This window comes from Lineus longissimus, chromosome 16 (assembly GCF_910592395.1).
Source record: "Lineus longissimus chromosome 16, tnLinLong1.2, whole genome shotgun sequence".
NCBI classification, from domain to species: Eukaryota; Metazoa; Nemertea; class Pilidiophora; order Heteronemertea; family Lineidae; genus Lineus; species Lineus longissimus.
Window position 1 is genome coordinate 6,001,395 of NC_088323.1, and position 16,565 is coordinate 6,017,959.

General features: G+C 41.1%; 3 protein-coding genes across 5 annotated transcripts; 2 read left to right on the forward strand and 1 right to left on the reverse strand.

The window, feature by feature from the left end:
- Window positions 1-421: 421 nt before the first annotated feature.
- On the reverse strand, window positions 422-6,753 carry LOC135500334 (glycine--tRNA ligase-like). The gene is made up of 16 exons (XM_064791737.1): window positions 6,461-6,753; window positions 6,046-6,147; window positions 5,678-5,780; window positions 5,372-5,513; window positions 4,981-5,069; window positions 4,723-4,799; window positions 4,348-4,490; window positions 3,905-4,220; window positions 3,574-3,738; window positions 3,266-3,373; window positions 2,792-2,937; window positions 2,354-2,439; window positions 1,973-2,082; window positions 1,637-1,730; window positions 1,274-1,464; window positions 422-849 (listed from the first exon to the last, which is right to left on the reverse strand). Exons 1-16 carry the CDS (start codon window positions 6,707-6,709, stop codon window positions 742-744), a joined length of 2,229 nt encoding a protein of 742 aa, XP_064647807.1. The 5' UTR covers window positions 6,710-6,753; the 3' UTR covers window positions 422-741.
- Window positions 6,754-7,137: 384 nt separating this feature from the next.
- Window positions 7,138-10,481, forward strand: LOC135500207 (tRNA N6-adenosine threonylcarbamoyltransferase, mitochondrial-like). Its single transcript, XM_064791496.1, has 9 exons — window positions 7,138-7,259; window positions 7,522-7,621; window positions 7,827-7,921; window positions 8,111-8,173; window positions 8,418-8,547; window positions 8,758-8,962; window positions 9,169-9,314; window positions 9,562-9,692; window positions 9,998-10,481. Exons 1-9 carry the CDS (start codon window positions 7,219-7,221, stop codon window positions 10,140-10,142), a joined length of 1,056 nt encoding a protein of 351 aa, XP_064647566.1. The 5' UTR covers window positions 7,138-7,218; the 3' UTR covers window positions 10,143-10,481.
- Window positions 10,467-16,559, forward strand: LOC135500206 (solute carrier family 40 member 1-like). Of its 3 annotated transcripts, none has more exons than XM_064791492.1 (9): window positions 10,467-10,508; window positions 11,061-11,296; window positions 11,577-11,632; window positions 11,983-12,142; window positions 12,420-12,662; window positions 12,885-13,094; window positions 13,386-13,619; window positions 14,484-15,020; window positions 15,395-16,559. In XM_064791492.1, the coding sequence occupies exons 2-9, from the start codon at window positions 11,128-11,130 to the stop codon at window positions 15,724-15,726; spliced, it is 1,941 nt and encodes a 646-aa protein (XP_064647562.1). In that variant the 5' UTR covers window positions 10,467-10,508; window positions 11,061-11,127; the 3' UTR covers window positions 15,727-16,559. The 3 variants fall into 3 exon arrangements, with proteins under 3 accessions (XP_064647562.1, XP_064647565.1, XP_064647563.1); XM_064791495.1 differs by having other exon boundaries at window positions 10,483-10,498; XM_064791493.1 differs by lacking the exon at window positions 10,467-10,508 and adding an exon at window positions 10,525-10,816.
- The last annotated feature ends 6 nt before the right edge of the window (window positions 16,560-16,565 follow it).

The window sequence follows — 16,565 nt, forward strand, 5'->3', positions numbered from 1 at the left end:
TCAGAAGATTTAAAAGATAGGCCAACAGCACAATTGATATATGATATGAGGGCTGGGACAACTACTCACTGGCTTGAACAGAAGACCTGCATCTCGGAGCCCCATATACCAATGAGCAGTACACGGATGGTACCAACATCGGTTGTACCATGCAGTACCACAAATGTGGTATTTCAGCAAGGTTCCAAACCCTTCAACTGCAAGACTTGCGAGTACCCTACGGCACATTTTTTGCTCGACATAAGACTTGAGGATTTCACACTTCCAAATTCTTAGTCCTTATCAATTCTTGGTTGTATATGTACTGATGGACACAAAGTGCCCAGAAAATACATGCTGGGCATTCAATCCAACAGACCTATATGACAAAGAAAGGAGAGTGAGGCACAGAAAAACAACATATAAAGTAGATCATTGATTATTTAATAGTTTAGCACATCACAATACATGACTGTTTGAAGATGAATTATAGTGGATTACATGCATTCTCTCGAAGCTTTGATAATCCTCAGGCACAGAGCGAGAGGCACCGTTTTTTCTAAGACTAGAGAAACCTACTGCAAACCATAGTTATCTCCATGAAATGTTCTCTTACATGTACAAGTACCAGTTTTCCATTAAAAGTTTTTTAATGAGGACTCGAATCTGTGAGAGACCTACATAATGTGAAATCCACAAGCTTTAGAGAATGCTATCTGAAGTGTTCAATACGTTCAACCTTCTTGTAAATGTTGAAAATGTCTATTTTGTAGTTTCCTGTTGCTCAAAGATTTCGTAATTATTCAGACAGTCCTCCCATGTCCGTCTGCCGTTGGCCAAGTCACTCACGATCTTTGGAAGCTCATCGATCTGTTATGACAAAAAGATAGGTCAATCAATCATCAGAAATTGGTCAATTCATCACAAATAAAAACATTGGTCAATAATTATAACAAGATTGGTCATTAAACAGGAAACGCTAGTGGGTATGACCAAAAACAACTCATTACTTCAAGTATTTACTTGAAGTAATGAGTTTTTGGTATGACCCAATAGGATTCATCCATTGCTTTAACGACATGGAAGTCCCCTATCTGGGAAGTGGTTTGTCCTGTCTACTGGAGTTACCCCTTTAATCATAAAACACCTAGTCAATTTTGAAATCACAATCACATTTACTCCCCCCCCCCCCCCCTATACGAACGCATACGCAAAATGGGCCTAAAATTCTCAAATGGCCTCCTCCCAATTTGCACGCGTATTAAACGATCCTCTTCCACGGTCCAACACTTACATCAGCTCTGATCTGCTTCATCGAGTCTCTCTCCCTCAGTGTTGCCGTGTGGGGCGTCTTGTTCACTGTGTCAAAGTCTATCGTGATACCAAATGGAATCGCAATCTGGTCAGTTCTCGCGTATCTCCTGCCGACAGACCCGCTGCTGTCATCAGTTTTATGGGGTACGTCATGTTTGGTGAGGGCAGCAGCTGAAATGGGAGAGATGGTAAGATGAATTCCCGGGCTCTATTGCATGGTAGCCAGAATCGTTAACCAATAGGCTGCAAGCCTCATACATAAAACTGAACTACTATGATATTAGATGATAAAACTAACAAATTTCTGAATATCATCATCCAAGTCATCACAGAATATACTTACAGAGCTGTTTGGTGAAAGGTATAAAGTCTGGATTTCCACTCAAAGGTATCACTGAACACTTGTAAGGCGCTATAACTGAAGGTAGGCTGATATACTGCAATGAGGAATGAACTAAAAATATGTACTTTTTCGTCCAAAAATACAACTCTGCTTATTTCTCTAGGCACTGAGCAATAAACTGTTATTAGTCAAATCCTGATGACATATGGGGTACAAACTGGTTTTGGCAGTAAGCGAAGGAAATGTACTGTTAATCCAGAAATATTCGTGGACATTTCATTTGTCGGTCTTGTGAAATTAAAACTTTGCACACCTTAATTTTGGATATAAACTTACCGTTCTCTGTTCGTCACCCTCTCGTATCCGAAAGTTATGTTCAAAGATGGCGTACATGATTCGCCCAATGCCAAACGAGGGTTCAATCACAGATGGCATCACTTCTTCAACTGGAAAATTATGAAATGATTTATGAAAGAAAGACAGATGGGAAATTTAAAGTTCACCATCATTTCCTGAACCCACTGGAGGACTGGAAGACTACCAGACCCTGTTTCCACCAGCAGACTCTGATTTCAGTGTCAGATAATCTTCATGGAGCTGACTGACCTGGAGAGATAGACCAAAGACAGAAGAAGGTGGAGAGAAGTTGTTTCTGGGCCATGCTCCGGCAGCGGTGGAACGGGATAAGTAATAAGTAAATATCTGCGGTAAACCTACCATGAACTGTTTTCTGGAACCTTTTCACATTTATCATCTCCGGTTTCAAAAGGAACGGCTTTTCATCAATCGTCACAGTTGTTTCGCTGGAAGAATATGATACAAAATTGAGGACTTTGAATCAACAGAAGCAGAGCAAAACATGTTGGATGAGCACAGAATTTTAGATGGTGTGATTTTGAAGTCATTACTTATTGCATTGCAGGGGTATACAAGGAACCTGTGTTAAGTGAGTGCAGCTCTCCTACAACACTCTGTCGTGCCACAGGAAACCAAGCTCCATCAGGCGACTCCTTCAGCAGCTACAATAATCGCCTGGCGGCCATATTGGATATCAGATCAAGCCAAAAATTGATCGGGGACCTCCTCCCATGAAAAAAAACAATTAATTTCTTTAAACTGGTCACACAACATTGTGAAATGCATTTAATTACTCACCCCTTCTCCTTGAGCACATTTTCTAGTTCACTGATTTGATTTTCCTCTAAACGGGTTAAGTATTCAGTAACTAATTTGGCTTCTCTCTTGAACACTTTTCCAATGACACTCTTCTGCACCTGACACTCGACAACATCCACCACCTTGTAAACGTGTTAAGGTTTCATATTCTAAAACACCTAATCAGAAATGTATAAAATGTTTATATGCATCAGGGATGTGCACAGTTGCATAAGGGCAAAAGCATCATGCTCATAACCAAGATGCATTGGGTTAATACCTGTCTGAACTAAGTCCTACCTGCCAGGTCAAGATCAGGTAAATTCTTCAAAATCTGTTGTTCTTCAATTGGCTTGATAATGATAGCACAGTGCAATTTGGTCAAGACATTTAAGGTGAAAAGTGGAAGACTGGTTGTAGAAGTCACTAATAGAAAAACAAGCCTATGCAGACACTGTCACAATGAAAGGATATGGGTTGAGGCAGCTTCTTCTCGGCACACAATCGGACTCCAGTGGCCTTTGCGTGGTGCGAAAGATCGAAACAGGATCTGTCCGCACACCCAACGCACTCGACCCAACCCTGAAAAATAATGCAAGAAGACACTGTTTATCTGCTTTAGGGGCACCTTGAAAAAGGCCTATCTTAATTGTAAATAGGCCTGCCTATGTGCACTGAGTCGGAGTAGTTCTTAAAAGATTTTACTTCTATTTGTTCCGCAATAGATATAAGGAAGACTAGAGAATACGGAAATACTTGTCTTGAAATCTTCTTCAACTTACATAAGATGTTTTACATTCAGCATCCCAGCAGTCGCACGCATAATGAGCCATCTCGTTAGCCATGTGTTGTCTGAAGCGCAGTTTATTGGGATCCACGCCGGCTTTGGTCAAAAAGAGATAGATTCGCCCAATGAAATACCCAAGAGATTCGTTGGCGATTAATTTCTGCAAAAGAAGATGCATGAAAGTTCAAAGGACATCAAATAACCATGATGGTGAAGTGGTGAATCCAATCCACTAGAAGGCGCAGCGAGTCACATAGCTTTTCAGGGCTCATATGGAGGTATGAAAACAATGTGCGTAAATCAAAAACTTCAGAATCTTTTCTCACCTTTGCAACAGCATCTTTTAGTTTCACCAACTCTGGTCCCTTCCCATCCATCTGGTTACAAGCAGAAAACAACGCCAGCTCGAGATCGGCAACCATATCAAACTTTTCATGGTGGTCTTTTTCCGCTGGATCACAGAAATATTCAATCTCCGCCATGGTGAACTCGCGGACGCGGATAAGGCCAGCACGAGGTGAGATTTCATTCCTGAAGGCGGCACCGATTTGAGCTGCGGCGAACGGGAGTTTCCCTTGATTGAATTCAAGCAGACGCTTGAAGTTGACAAATATACCCTGAGCAGTCTCTGGTCGAAGAAAACTGGAAATTACAAATATAAAACAATTAAATTCATGAAATAATGATGTGGCATGATACTGACCTAACGTTAAATTTCACACAATGAACGAAAACATCTCAAAAAAAATTGCCATTGTAAGAGACTCACCCTTTCACATTTCCAGCTGGTCCTATAGATGTTGCAAACATGAGATTAAACTCCAACGGTTCAGACAATTCATTGCCATTCTGTGACTTCATGTCGTACTTCTTCATCAACGCAGCCATCTCATCTCGATTTAGGTTGTCAATCTGAAAGAAAATTCTAATATAATAAGCTGCCTACCATACTCACTGCCTCAGGAAAATAAGATCTTTCGAAACTGAGTTGTGTGTTTGGGAACATCCCTTTCCCACTGAGACAGATCTAAAGAAACGAATCCAGTTAAAAATACAGCCCGTTTAGTGTAGTATTCTTGGGCTACACCAATTGGGCTGTCTGACTACCTGATATTGATTTTCACTTCATTCTGCAGTAACTTACAGTCATGATATGTTTCCTACACTCTTCTTTAACATTTGCTGGCGTTTTCTTCTCTGATATCATCTTTTCTAGAAAGGCTGCAAAGATATGTGTATTATCATCAGCGTGAAAAACATGTCACACGTCAGAAAGTGAGATGTAATAAAGTGCCTCGTGTTCTCCTCAACTAAACACTCAACAAAAAGATGTTAATTTCAATGAGAGAGCAGGGCCCTAGCTGGAGGACCTCCAAGGGTCACAAAAAAAAGTTTAACCAACCTTCAATGAAATGATCGCATCGAAAACATTCCCCATTTTTCAAATCTTTTACCATGTAGTCCGAGAAACGTTCAACATGACCAGATGCTCTGCAATGAAAATAACGGAATTATAAATGAAGACATAAGGTGCTGTTTCTCCGATTTAACAAATCTAAACCGGACTGGGATATTGCCTGCACTAGCTGGCAAATAATTCATTAGGCTGGAGCTTTTCCACGGTTTGGTAGCGTTAAAAGACTAGAAGTATCACCTCAATGAACAAGATGCTGGTCCTGAGCAATGCAGCTGATGTGAATTACTTAGGTATTCAGTATGAGTGAGGACGGGTTATCTCCTTGAAGTATTATGACAAGATCATTTAAACCGTAAAAAGAATCTCCCAAACTTACTTTAGAATGACCTCAGGTGTCAACATGGAGCAGTCCACTTCTAACATCTGCTCCTCAAGGATGAAGAAGTTCCTCCACATGTTGATGAGGTTGGACTTCATGGCACATCCCATGGGGCCAAAGTCATACAGACCCTGAACACCTGAAAGGGTTAGCAGTTATCTTAAACAAAGGGGCGGACAATCCAAAAATTCATAAGAAAATTAAGTTTATCTTTGCAAAAACAGCACTTTATAACGAACCAAGTACATCCACAGGAGTGTTCTGTCCAAGCATTGTACTAAAGTTGATCAATGATCATCTCACCTCCATATATTGAAAAAGATTGGTCATAGAAGAATCTCTGTTTCAGCAAATCTTCCAACTTTAGACGGTCGATCTGCTCATCTGCTGGAACTAAAGACAACTCCTGGAAAATAATTGAAGAAGTATTCTTTAGAACAACAGCATACAATTACAACCCAAGGATATGATGACAAGGTGATGACTAGATGATACAAGGCCACTATTAACCTTTAAAGGGGACTACATTCTTTGTACAAGCCTGACCACTTTTACTGAACTGTCAGATGGGAAAGACCCCTACTGGCGACTTCATGTGTCTTAAAAACCTACCTGGGAAAGCCTACTGCCTAGAGTCTCCCTTTAAAAATAAGATGTCTGAGAAGACCTACCTTCTCCTCCAGAGCTTTCTTTCGTGCCTTTAACTCTTTGACAGCCAAGTTGACATCGATTTCCGGAGCTTTGTCCTGCTTCAACTTCCTGACCAGATCACCCTAAAATGACACAAATTACATGTTACAGCACATGAAGTTATTTAATCGGGCCTAGATCAGATGAAAAATCTTAAATGTATGTAGTGACAGTGCCGCTACGAAACAATCATACAACTTAACGATGTTGTTTCCAATGTTCGGCCTGCTGCTCTCCGCTTGGCCCCGCTGATTGACCGGCCGACGATTTACTGTACGCCCATAATATACGGGGAAGGACGATGTTTTCACTGCAGTTTACGACTGGTTATACGAAGCGAGAGCGACGGATGGACGATGAAATAAAGTGTAGCTAATTTCCTATAGCTAAGCCTACCTGTTCCTTGACACTCTTTCGGAGTGGAGCAAGGATTTCTTCTGTTTTTGAATCTGCCATTCTAAAATTCAAGTTCACCCCTTTTGGTTTTAGATTCCTGATATTTTTCTGCTTGGATCCCCACAGCAGATTGTCATTCGCAGATTTACAAAGATTATGAGCCACAGAAAACGATCGAATAAAGTGCTGTCTGTACGCAAATCGAGCAAACACAGCTGCACTTCTTGCTAAGTGCAAAGCAATTTTCATTCGGGATGATGATGCCACGCTCAGAAATTTAATTGAGGAAGTGCAGGAGATTAGGATATGGTACGGACTTTCAGCAATGGAAATTGTATTACAGTTTTTCAAGTCCGGATTTCCTTTATGGTATCTTTTCACCGCCTCCAAGGAAATCCAAGATGGCTGCGCCCATGATCAGAAAAATCAATTTTGACACACCAAAAAAGCTAAATTTCTGTCTCTTCAAGCGACTTAATGAAAGCAGATCTTACGGTGTGCTAAAGAAATTCTATCGGTCCTTTCAGAAATGTCAACATAATGAAAGTCTTTATCGTACTTCCCGAGATATTTGCAATAAAAAATCAAGCCGGTGCTTTCTCTACACTGGGGTAGTGCATGGTCCTCGGAATGCACGTGCACTGTGCTGTCAGCTGGAAAGTGGGCGTGGTCGGACAGATGGCAAAAAGTTTGTTCTTGGAATTGAGACGAGTTGTGATGATACTGGTGCAGCAGTTGTTGATGAGAATGGCAGTGTCATGGGAGAAGCAATACATAATCAAACTAAAACTCATGTTCAGTAAGTTTTTGTACCGATGCCAGTTTGGCAGGCCTCGATCGGCCCACAATAAATGAATTTAAGGGAGACACAGGCAGTGACAAAACCTGCCATAGCCGGGCAAGCTAAAGTTAGCTTTTGAATATGCCAGATGTCACCACGCAGGCGTCCACTGTGTTCACAGGCCACAAAAGTAGACTTCAGGAATAGTTGCTTGATAGGAAAAGAACAACTAAGACGATAGGGTCGACCACTGATTCTAAAACTTTATTCATCTTTTCAGGATGGGAGGAATAATTCCTCCTCTGGCTCGAGATCTCCATGTGCAAAATATCAAAGGTGTAGTAGATACGGCTATGGAGAGAGCTGGAATGACATTAGAGGTAGGCCTACCAACTTTTTCTCAGCATCTTTTCTTTAGTGGTTATACTACAGAACCAGGCCTATGTCTCTATAAGATAGATAAACTCCATAGAATTAGAAGCTCGGAGCTTTGCATGCACCTTTCCTGGCTTTTCATAGGGCTGATGATTGATTGCCTGCTAACTTATGAAATGTGAATTCACACTGTCCATATTTCTACTTCAGGATCTCGATGCAATAGCAGCAACAGTCAAACCAGGCTTACTGCCTTCACTTCGAGTTGGCCTCAATCATGCAAGGGAACTTGTTCGAGAGTCTCGGTAGGTTTCTAACTAATGTTCATCACTTTTGCAGGAAGAAAAATGTAAGACATTCACAAGGTGGTACACAGGTTCAGTACAATTTTGGCTTCTGTTCGCATAAACCTGCACTGCCAGGAATAATTATGATGGCTCCTGCTGAATTATACCATGCCAGTAAGTTCAATTTCATCTCGAACATATTTTCAGGAAACCTTTCATCCCCATTCATCACATGGAAGCACATGCTCTAACAGTCCGAATGATAGAAAAGTGAGTTTCTTCTTAAAACATTGTTTTCTCCTTATGTCTTGCCTTGTCTAATTCATTCATTGACTTTCCAATCAACATTGGCCACACTCTCCACTGCCTGCTTGCTGTATAGAAGTAGATAAAGGTACATCAAGGAAGGACAGTATCCTGGACACGGATGACACTGTCAGTAGGGCGACAATGTGTCAGACATTTTTTTCCTTCTCTTTCAGTACAGGTAATCTCACTTCTTTATTACTTGCAGTGTAGAGTTTCCATTCCTTGTTCTCCTGATCAGTGGTGGTCACTGCCTGCTTGCAGTAGCTCGAGGGGTGGATGATTTCCTCCTTCTGGGACAGAGTCTGGATGACGCCCCTGGAGATGCATTCGATAAGGTAAACCTATGGTTATTAGGTTGTGACTTTGCCTCAGGTCATGTCAGGCATATCACAGCTTTAGCATCCCCCTATCAGTATTTAAATTGTGATTTTGTCCTTGGTCAACTATGTACAGCTGATGTAGACCAAGGGTTGTGAGATTGTGACTTGTCCTTGGTTGTGACAATGTCCTAAAACAGTTAAAACCTACTCTTTTCTCTTCAACAGGTAGCAAGAAGACTCAAGTTGAGGAATATACCCGAATTCGAATCTGTCAGTGGTGGTCAAGCGATAGAGACGCTTGCAAAACTCGGCAATGTTGAAGCAGTTCCATTTGTTGCTGTGATGGGCCGGAATAGAAACTGTGACTTCTCTTTTTCTGGCCTCAAGGCCAAGTATAAGAGGTTAATAGAAAGTGAGGAGATCAGGCAAGGTAATTGACATGGATATGAGATATTAGTATTTTGGTTTAAAATTTCTTTTATCTCGACCCTGGTTTAAGGATATAATTTTGGCAATTTGTGGCCAGTAGTTGATAACATACATGTAGTAATTGCATTGTAGTCAATTGGATAAAGTAAGAGGCCTGTGATAATGACTTCACCCCAATGTTGAAAGATTTAGTTTTTTCTGTTCAAGGTGTTGCAGGAGGCTCTATCCTTCCAAATGCGGCCGACATCTGTGCCTCATTCCAATTCCATGTGCTCCACCATCTCTCCAAAAGGCTGCAGAGGGCGCTGATATTCACAGAGATGAATGGTTACCTCCCAGTAGAAAAGACACTGGTACGTAAAATGTTACGGTTAATTTTCCTTGATGCTGTGATCGTAGGCCAATGCCCTTTGTTAAAAGTTCAAAATTTTTACTTAAATTTGAACATTTCTTAGTTTGTAAGTACGCACTGAATATGACTCTCTTATGATCCGACAGGGAATCAAACCCGCATCAAGAAGTGACTGTTGCAGTTATCCTCACGACCCATGAAACTATGTCCACCTCCCAAAGCCTCATGATAAATATTGTCTTTTTTAGGTTGTGTCGGGTGGGGTAGCCAGTAATGGTTTTCTGAGACAGGGTCTTGAGAAGATGTGTAGTCATTACAACTGTCGTCTTGTCTGTCCTCCACCTAAACTATGTACAGACAACGGCATAATGATTGCATGGTGAGCGGTTTTTTCTTGATCCTTGCTGTAAGTCGCCAAATTAAAAAAAATGAAAACAATTATAGTGAAGGGAACCTGACAGTATAACTCAGATGAATACCAAACTGTTTCATTGCCAAAAGATTCAAAGTGGATTAAGTCCCTTTCGCAGCTGTAGCCTGCTCTTCCTATCTGGTTTATGCAAATAAGGTCAGTCATTCTATCTTTGGACAGATATGACAGTTGAGAAAAGGCAGTGGTCTTTTCAACATAATATGGCCTTACATCATAATGTCTTGCCTAATTTTTTGTGTCTTTTATTATAGGAATGGTATGGAGAAGTTAAAACTCGGTATCGGAATGCAAGATATCGACTCAGTGGATGTTCTAGGAAAGTCACAACTTGGGGAGGACATTTCGCACGAAGTTGAAAAAGCTACGATAAAATTACGTTCTGTGAAGTTATTATGACAACAAGAAATGATTCAGGAAAGAAACTTTTCATAGACTTCTATTGTAATAAAAGTTATATCAAGTTTATGTGAGAACATATTTTCTAGTTGCCCATTCTTGGTCTTGTGCATGCCCCTCCTCCTTGCATCTTGATTGGGTAATGCTGATGATAACACCCCACGCATTTTACAGTGAACCATCATAAAATTTAGGTTTCACTAGGTTAAATTCGTTATAACCATGTGTCACATTTTTCTGAGACACCCAGTATACACTGGTCTATGGTTGAATTTTAGTTCCTCCATAATCTGATAGATGGCCATGTCACTGTTTGTCACATGTCAATCATGTGATCCAGTTTGACCAGCAAAATGGTAGACCAAGGTAGACATTGAAAACAAATGGTTTTCTAATTGAAACAATATGCTAGAGCTCTGCTAGCCTGGCATAGCATCGATTCTGTTGGTGGATATTATAAATACCTGTGATGAAAATGACCTTTCACTCTCGGCATCTTGAACTAGGGCTGGGTGGGCTGCAGGGCCGGTTAATTTTATTCACAGCATAATTAAAGGCATATATAATGCGCGAGTTTTCTCAAACCTTACCATCGTCATATTCGGGACAGAAATTCTGAAGTTTCGTATTTGGTAGAAAATCTGGACTCCTGCATGATTTTGTATGCAAAGCAAGTAAGACACTAGTACTAGTAGTAGACCTTGGCCCTTAAATCCTCTAACATGGGTTTCCTGCCTTGTTCACGGCCTACGGGCCTAGTCCCTGCTGGCATGTCATGATGTGGCAGCCTATAAACACAGTTCCAGAGTTCGTATTCCAGCCATTTTGTGTGAATTATGGGACGTCCTGTAGATTCTAATGATCTTTGTTCTAATAAAGTAATAGTTGCAATATTCTCAAGCTTAGAAATTCTTTCAGAATCCAATCCATCTATGAAAAACTCTCGTAACTTACCTGAGTGATCAGTGATACTGACCATTCAATCATGGAACCTGAACCTATTGATAGTGAAGATGAGGTCGAGGTTGAGAAAGCAGCACCACTCATTGAAAGAAATGGTAATAAAAGTGATCCCAGACTCCAGGATGATGAAGAATGTGAAGAAGAAGAAGAAGAAAAAGAAGAAGAAAAAGGTTGTTGTGAAAAGTTTAGAGGTAAGTCATACTGTTGGTTTCGGGGATGAGATTTATTTCAATGGAAGGTCATTTTTTTATGTAGTATCATTAGTTGGTCTGAGGGAGTGAGTATGTCAAAATTATTTTGGGGCAAAAAACACTGTTTGTCTCTCCTTGGACCTCCTTCCCTCTAGAAAGACAAACACTTTGGAGGTTGCTCGGCATATCAGGCCCAAATATGCTTTCAAAAAATTAAGACAAGTAGTTCTGAAACTAGAGAACAGTTGTCAAAACATCAATATGTAATTTACAATTTCAGATTGGCTACACAGTGTTTTTTTCCTGGTCTACTGCAGCCATCTGTTGTCAACTTGGGTATGTATTTTACCGTTCTCGGCGTGCTGGGATTTTGATGACTTTCGCCATTCAGCCTCGAACTATCTGCATTGATGGTAGTGCCAGAAATTTATCCTTAGAGTAAGGTGAATACTTTCAACCACTTGACATGTCATCAGATGGTAAAAACTCTGGTTTCTCAATGGACGAACTTGCCGTGCCCCTTTCCAAGCTTTGTATTATAATGGTCTGTCATTGTCTTCATGTCTTAGGTGTATCTCCGGTACTTAATTGAGTGATTCTGTTGCTTGAAAGATTTCATGTATTTACACAAGAATAATAGGTGGAATTTTCTTAAATCCTTCCTCATATGTGTGCCTATTTTTCAGGGAGATCGGATGTGGCAGTTCGCCGTTGGCCTGTTCCTCGTCAGCCTTACCAAGGACTCGCTACAGCTAACTGCTATCTATGGGTTTTCCTCTGGAGCTTGTGTGCTGTTGTTCGGAGCAGTAATCGGGGACTGGGTGGACAGGAATCCAAGGCTCAAGGGTGAGAGAGGCTGGGACTGTTCCCGGGACTGTTTGACCTGCTGTCTTTGGTCAGAGGCTCGAAAAAGTTCCTATTGGATGGTGACCAAGGAGTTTACATGAGCTGACTGCTATCTATGGGTTTTCCTCGGAAGGGTGTGTGCTGTTGTTTAGGCCTATTATAGCTGCCTTGAAACAGACGGGTCATGATTGGGTCTGTATAGCATCCTGTCCTTAGCAACATTAGAATATTCAGAATATCAAAATATTCTGTATCAAATTCATCTTTATTTTTTCAGTTGCCAGGACAACGCTCATCATCCAGAATCTCAGCGTCATGATCTGTGCCGTTGTCCTTTGCATGATGTTGGTGTACCCGGTTGCTATGGCAACAGTCTGGGATGGATGGCTCAACAACATCTGTCAAATACTCGTCATTGTTTTTGCCGATATTGCTATCCTCGCCAGCACTGGACACAAGATTGCGATTGAGCGAGACTGGGTGGTGGAAATCTGTGAACGGAAGACGACAACTATGACAAGTAAGATGTTTTCAATCTTCAAGCCATACCGCATGAAAAGCTAAGCTTTCATTCAATTGGGGAGAGTGAAAATGAAGCTGGACTTGACTTACATTGACAATAGAAAAGTCCTAGATAAGAAAGCTCCACCAAACATGACTCCTTTTCTCAACAAAAGAATAAGACGGCTGGACTGATGAAGACCTGTTCACAGATTAATCGATTTTGATGATTTTCTTCCAGGGATGACAGCTATTCTTCGCCGCATTGACTTAACAACCAACATTCTAGCTCCTGTGGGGGTTGGCCAGATATTTACATTCGGATCTCTCTTCATCGGTGCCGTCTTCATCGCCGTGTGGAATTTGGTCTCGTTCTTCATCGAGTATTACCTCTTGTGGAGAGTATATCACGCGGTCCCAGCCCTGGCTTCAAAGGCTAAAAAGACACAAGGTGAGTTTAAAGGCCCAGTGCATCCTTTCTTTTTGGAATTTGAAACAAAGAGAAGATGGTGTTTTGCTTGTGAAAAAGTCACTGGTTGCTTAAAATTTTACTCGGTGGGCAGCTGGCCCGATTCAGTCTGGTTGTGACTGTGTCCTCGACAACCTCGCCAATGGACCTTGTCCACAAACTGCGATATTGCAATGTTATCACACAGATGAACCACTCTTCCTTGTTTGTCTATTCTTTGACATAGTTGAATTCATCTTTTCGTGGTAGTAACACCTAATCCATTTGTAACAGGACAAGGAGATGGCAGTATTGAAAATGGCGAGCTGCAGCCAATCGCAGCAATGCCAGACGTCAAAGTGCCCGAACCGTCCAAGAAATGCCCAAACATTTGTTACAAGATCTTTGGTACCTTTATCACCCTGGTGAAAGGCTGGCGTTGTTACATGCGACAGAGTGTGCGGTTTGCTGGCCTGGGACTGGCGTGTCTCTACATGACTGTGTTGGGTTTCGATAACATCACCATTGGTAAGTTCTCGTTACCCCTTATTTTGATAAATGTGATATGAGTTATCTTTTAACATATTTTTGTGCGATGATTCAGTTAAAATAAAAAATTTGCCATATATGGTTCAGTTACCTGTTTTCTCCTCAATATTACCAATTTCATTGGTTTATAATTTCAGGTTGAACGAAATTTGAATGAAAGATTAGTATGTTCAGCGATAGTTTCGTTTTGCCCAGTGTTTCCCTTAGGAATAACAGAACCTTCTCCTCCCCACCAACCTATGTATAAGAAACCTCAAATATGGCATTTCACTCTTAAATGGCAATTGTATATAGGTCCTCTTGTTGATATCAAAGTATCCCCTGTTTCACCTGAAGGTATCCAAGAAATCACTCCACCGTCCTGCTAAAGCTGCATATCCTTAGGCTGTTCCCTTGCGAACTTTGTTTCCATGTCTTCATGGTATGTTCCCTGGTACAACCAATGGGAATGTCCCATAAACCAAACAAGCTTCGTTTTGTGTGTGGCAGGGCTCAAGGTCAGCAACAAACACGGAACAAGGAAAAACTACACAAGCAAACAGTCTGTATATACGCAGCCTATTGGACCCTTGTTGGAGCAGTGAAATGTGATTTTGATAACTGTTAGGGACACTCTTTACAATGAGGGACTTCAGATTGCAAAAAGGTGGCAGTGTTAGTTCATTGTCTAATGCAATACAGAACCTTTGTGTGGATGAAATAGACATTGGTTTGATATAAGTGGGTTGTCTATTGCATAATTGTTGACTACTGCCACCTACTGGTAACTAAGTTCCTCATTGCGATATTACATGAGCTTCAGTTTTTAAGTGGTTTAATCTGATATGTGCTTCCATCTTCCAGGTTATGCGTACTCTCAAGGGATGTCCGAGTCCATATTGGGTGTCATGATGGCCCTCGGGGCAATAACAGGAATCCTTGGTACTTACGGTTTCCAGTATTCAAAAGGAAAAGTCGGATTAGTACGGACTGGTTTGTTCTCCCTATGGGGTTTAGTGGCATGTCTGACACTGTGCGTGGCATCGATATGGGTCCCAGGGAGCCCCTTCGACCCCTATCTAAATCATAACACTCTGAATGATTTTGATTCAAATTGTACTATCTCATCAATAAATTCATCTTTATACGGCTCAGGTTCAAACTCTGGCCTGGGATTTTCCATGGACGATCACAAGGAGTTGCCAGATATGACGCGAACGAATCTACCGTTTGTTAACCAGAACTCTACCCCATTCAATGACTCTTCTTTAAATGATACGCTGGATTCAGGAGACAGTGGATTTCAATTGCCAACTGGTGCATGTATCAATTCAACAGCGGAGGATAAGAATTTCTTCTCGCTGGCATTGCTGATGACAGGAATCATCACTGCTAGGTTTGGTAAGTTTACAAAAGACGTCATTTGTGGTTATTCTGAAGTTGCACAACCACCTGAGTCCCCAGCTATAACTTTTAGTCCCCAGTTCCAGTGTTGGCAATTTGACCTTTGTTGTAAAAGCACTTCCATTTCTTTAAAGTGGGACACAAGGCAGGAGCCAGGGGGTCAAATTGCGAGTCTTGAGGTAACTAGTATTCACAGTAAAGTGCCTGGGCTGTTTGATTCAACGATATTTTGAATCATATGTCTCGTACAACTAAAAGGTTCCATGTACTGTAAGAGGGGATACCTCTATTGGGGACTTTGTTTAACTCAATCTGACCTACCTGGCTCTTATCTAGTCTCCCTTTTAGAATTTTCAGCCTTCTCCTTCCAGGTTTATGGAGTGCAGATCTCGTCATCACACAGTTGGTACTAGAAACGGTTGTGGAGACAGAACGTGGGACTGTCAACGGCGTGCAGAGCTCACTGAACATGCTAATGGACATGATCAAGTTCATCCTCGTCATCATCGCACCTGACCCTCACACGTACGGAATCCTGATCCTCATATCGTTCATCTTCATCTGTCTCGGGTTGATCTGCTATGCTGTTTATAGCCGGAAAGTGCGTGGTCATCTGTTTCATTTCAACAAGTGCGGCGGAGGAAAGCAGGCCCAGAGTTCACCGGTGCAGACTGTGGAACCATCTCCTGTCGAATTGGCATAGGACATAACGTTCATTTATAAAATTGTCTGCCAGGTGCAAGTACACTAGTTAAGTCAGGCAGACAGGTCCTTTTTAGAATCAAAAACAGAAGCACAGAAGGGTTGAAGCGACCGTTGACAAGCACCGGGAATTTGGCATGGATCTCATAATCTTTAGAAAAGTAACACTTGATAGACTCTACTACCTCAGTTGCAATTTTTAACCTCGCTTTTAAGGAGAGATTTATTCAATCATCCAGCCTTCATTTTCAAAATTCCAGCTGGGTATTGGTTTTTGAAGATATTGTTTAAGGAATTGATACCGAACTGGAGGTGTTGACGGCCTCACCAAAATGGCAAGGGTGGAGCTAAAATGTAGACCAAAACCGAGGCATATCAATTTCTATTCTAAAACATCTCTAATTAGATAATGAATGATGTGGTTTTAAATGCTTTTTGACTGCTTCCATACTTTGTGGTTATGGTTCCCCAATCATAACCGCGGAAGTCAAAATGAGGCACCGTAGTCGTATAGTGTATTTACACTGTAAACTGTGGTTCATTGTAAATCTAGATGTTTTAGAATATGAATCTCAATGATGTTTGTTTCATCAAATTGTTGTTTGAAGTTTTCTAGCAACATAGTTGTCCCCCTGTTGACCGCTCTGAAAACTTCTTCAGAACAGCTTATAGGTTTTAGTTCTATTCTCTTCATCTGCTCTTTAAAAATACTTGTATATTTTTCTAGTTGTTGTTTTTATTTTAATGTACTTTTTAACCTTTAGGTGCTGAATGTACATATATGAATGAAAGATACCCGTGATAATAAGAAATGATTTAACAAAGAATTTAATTCTTGTT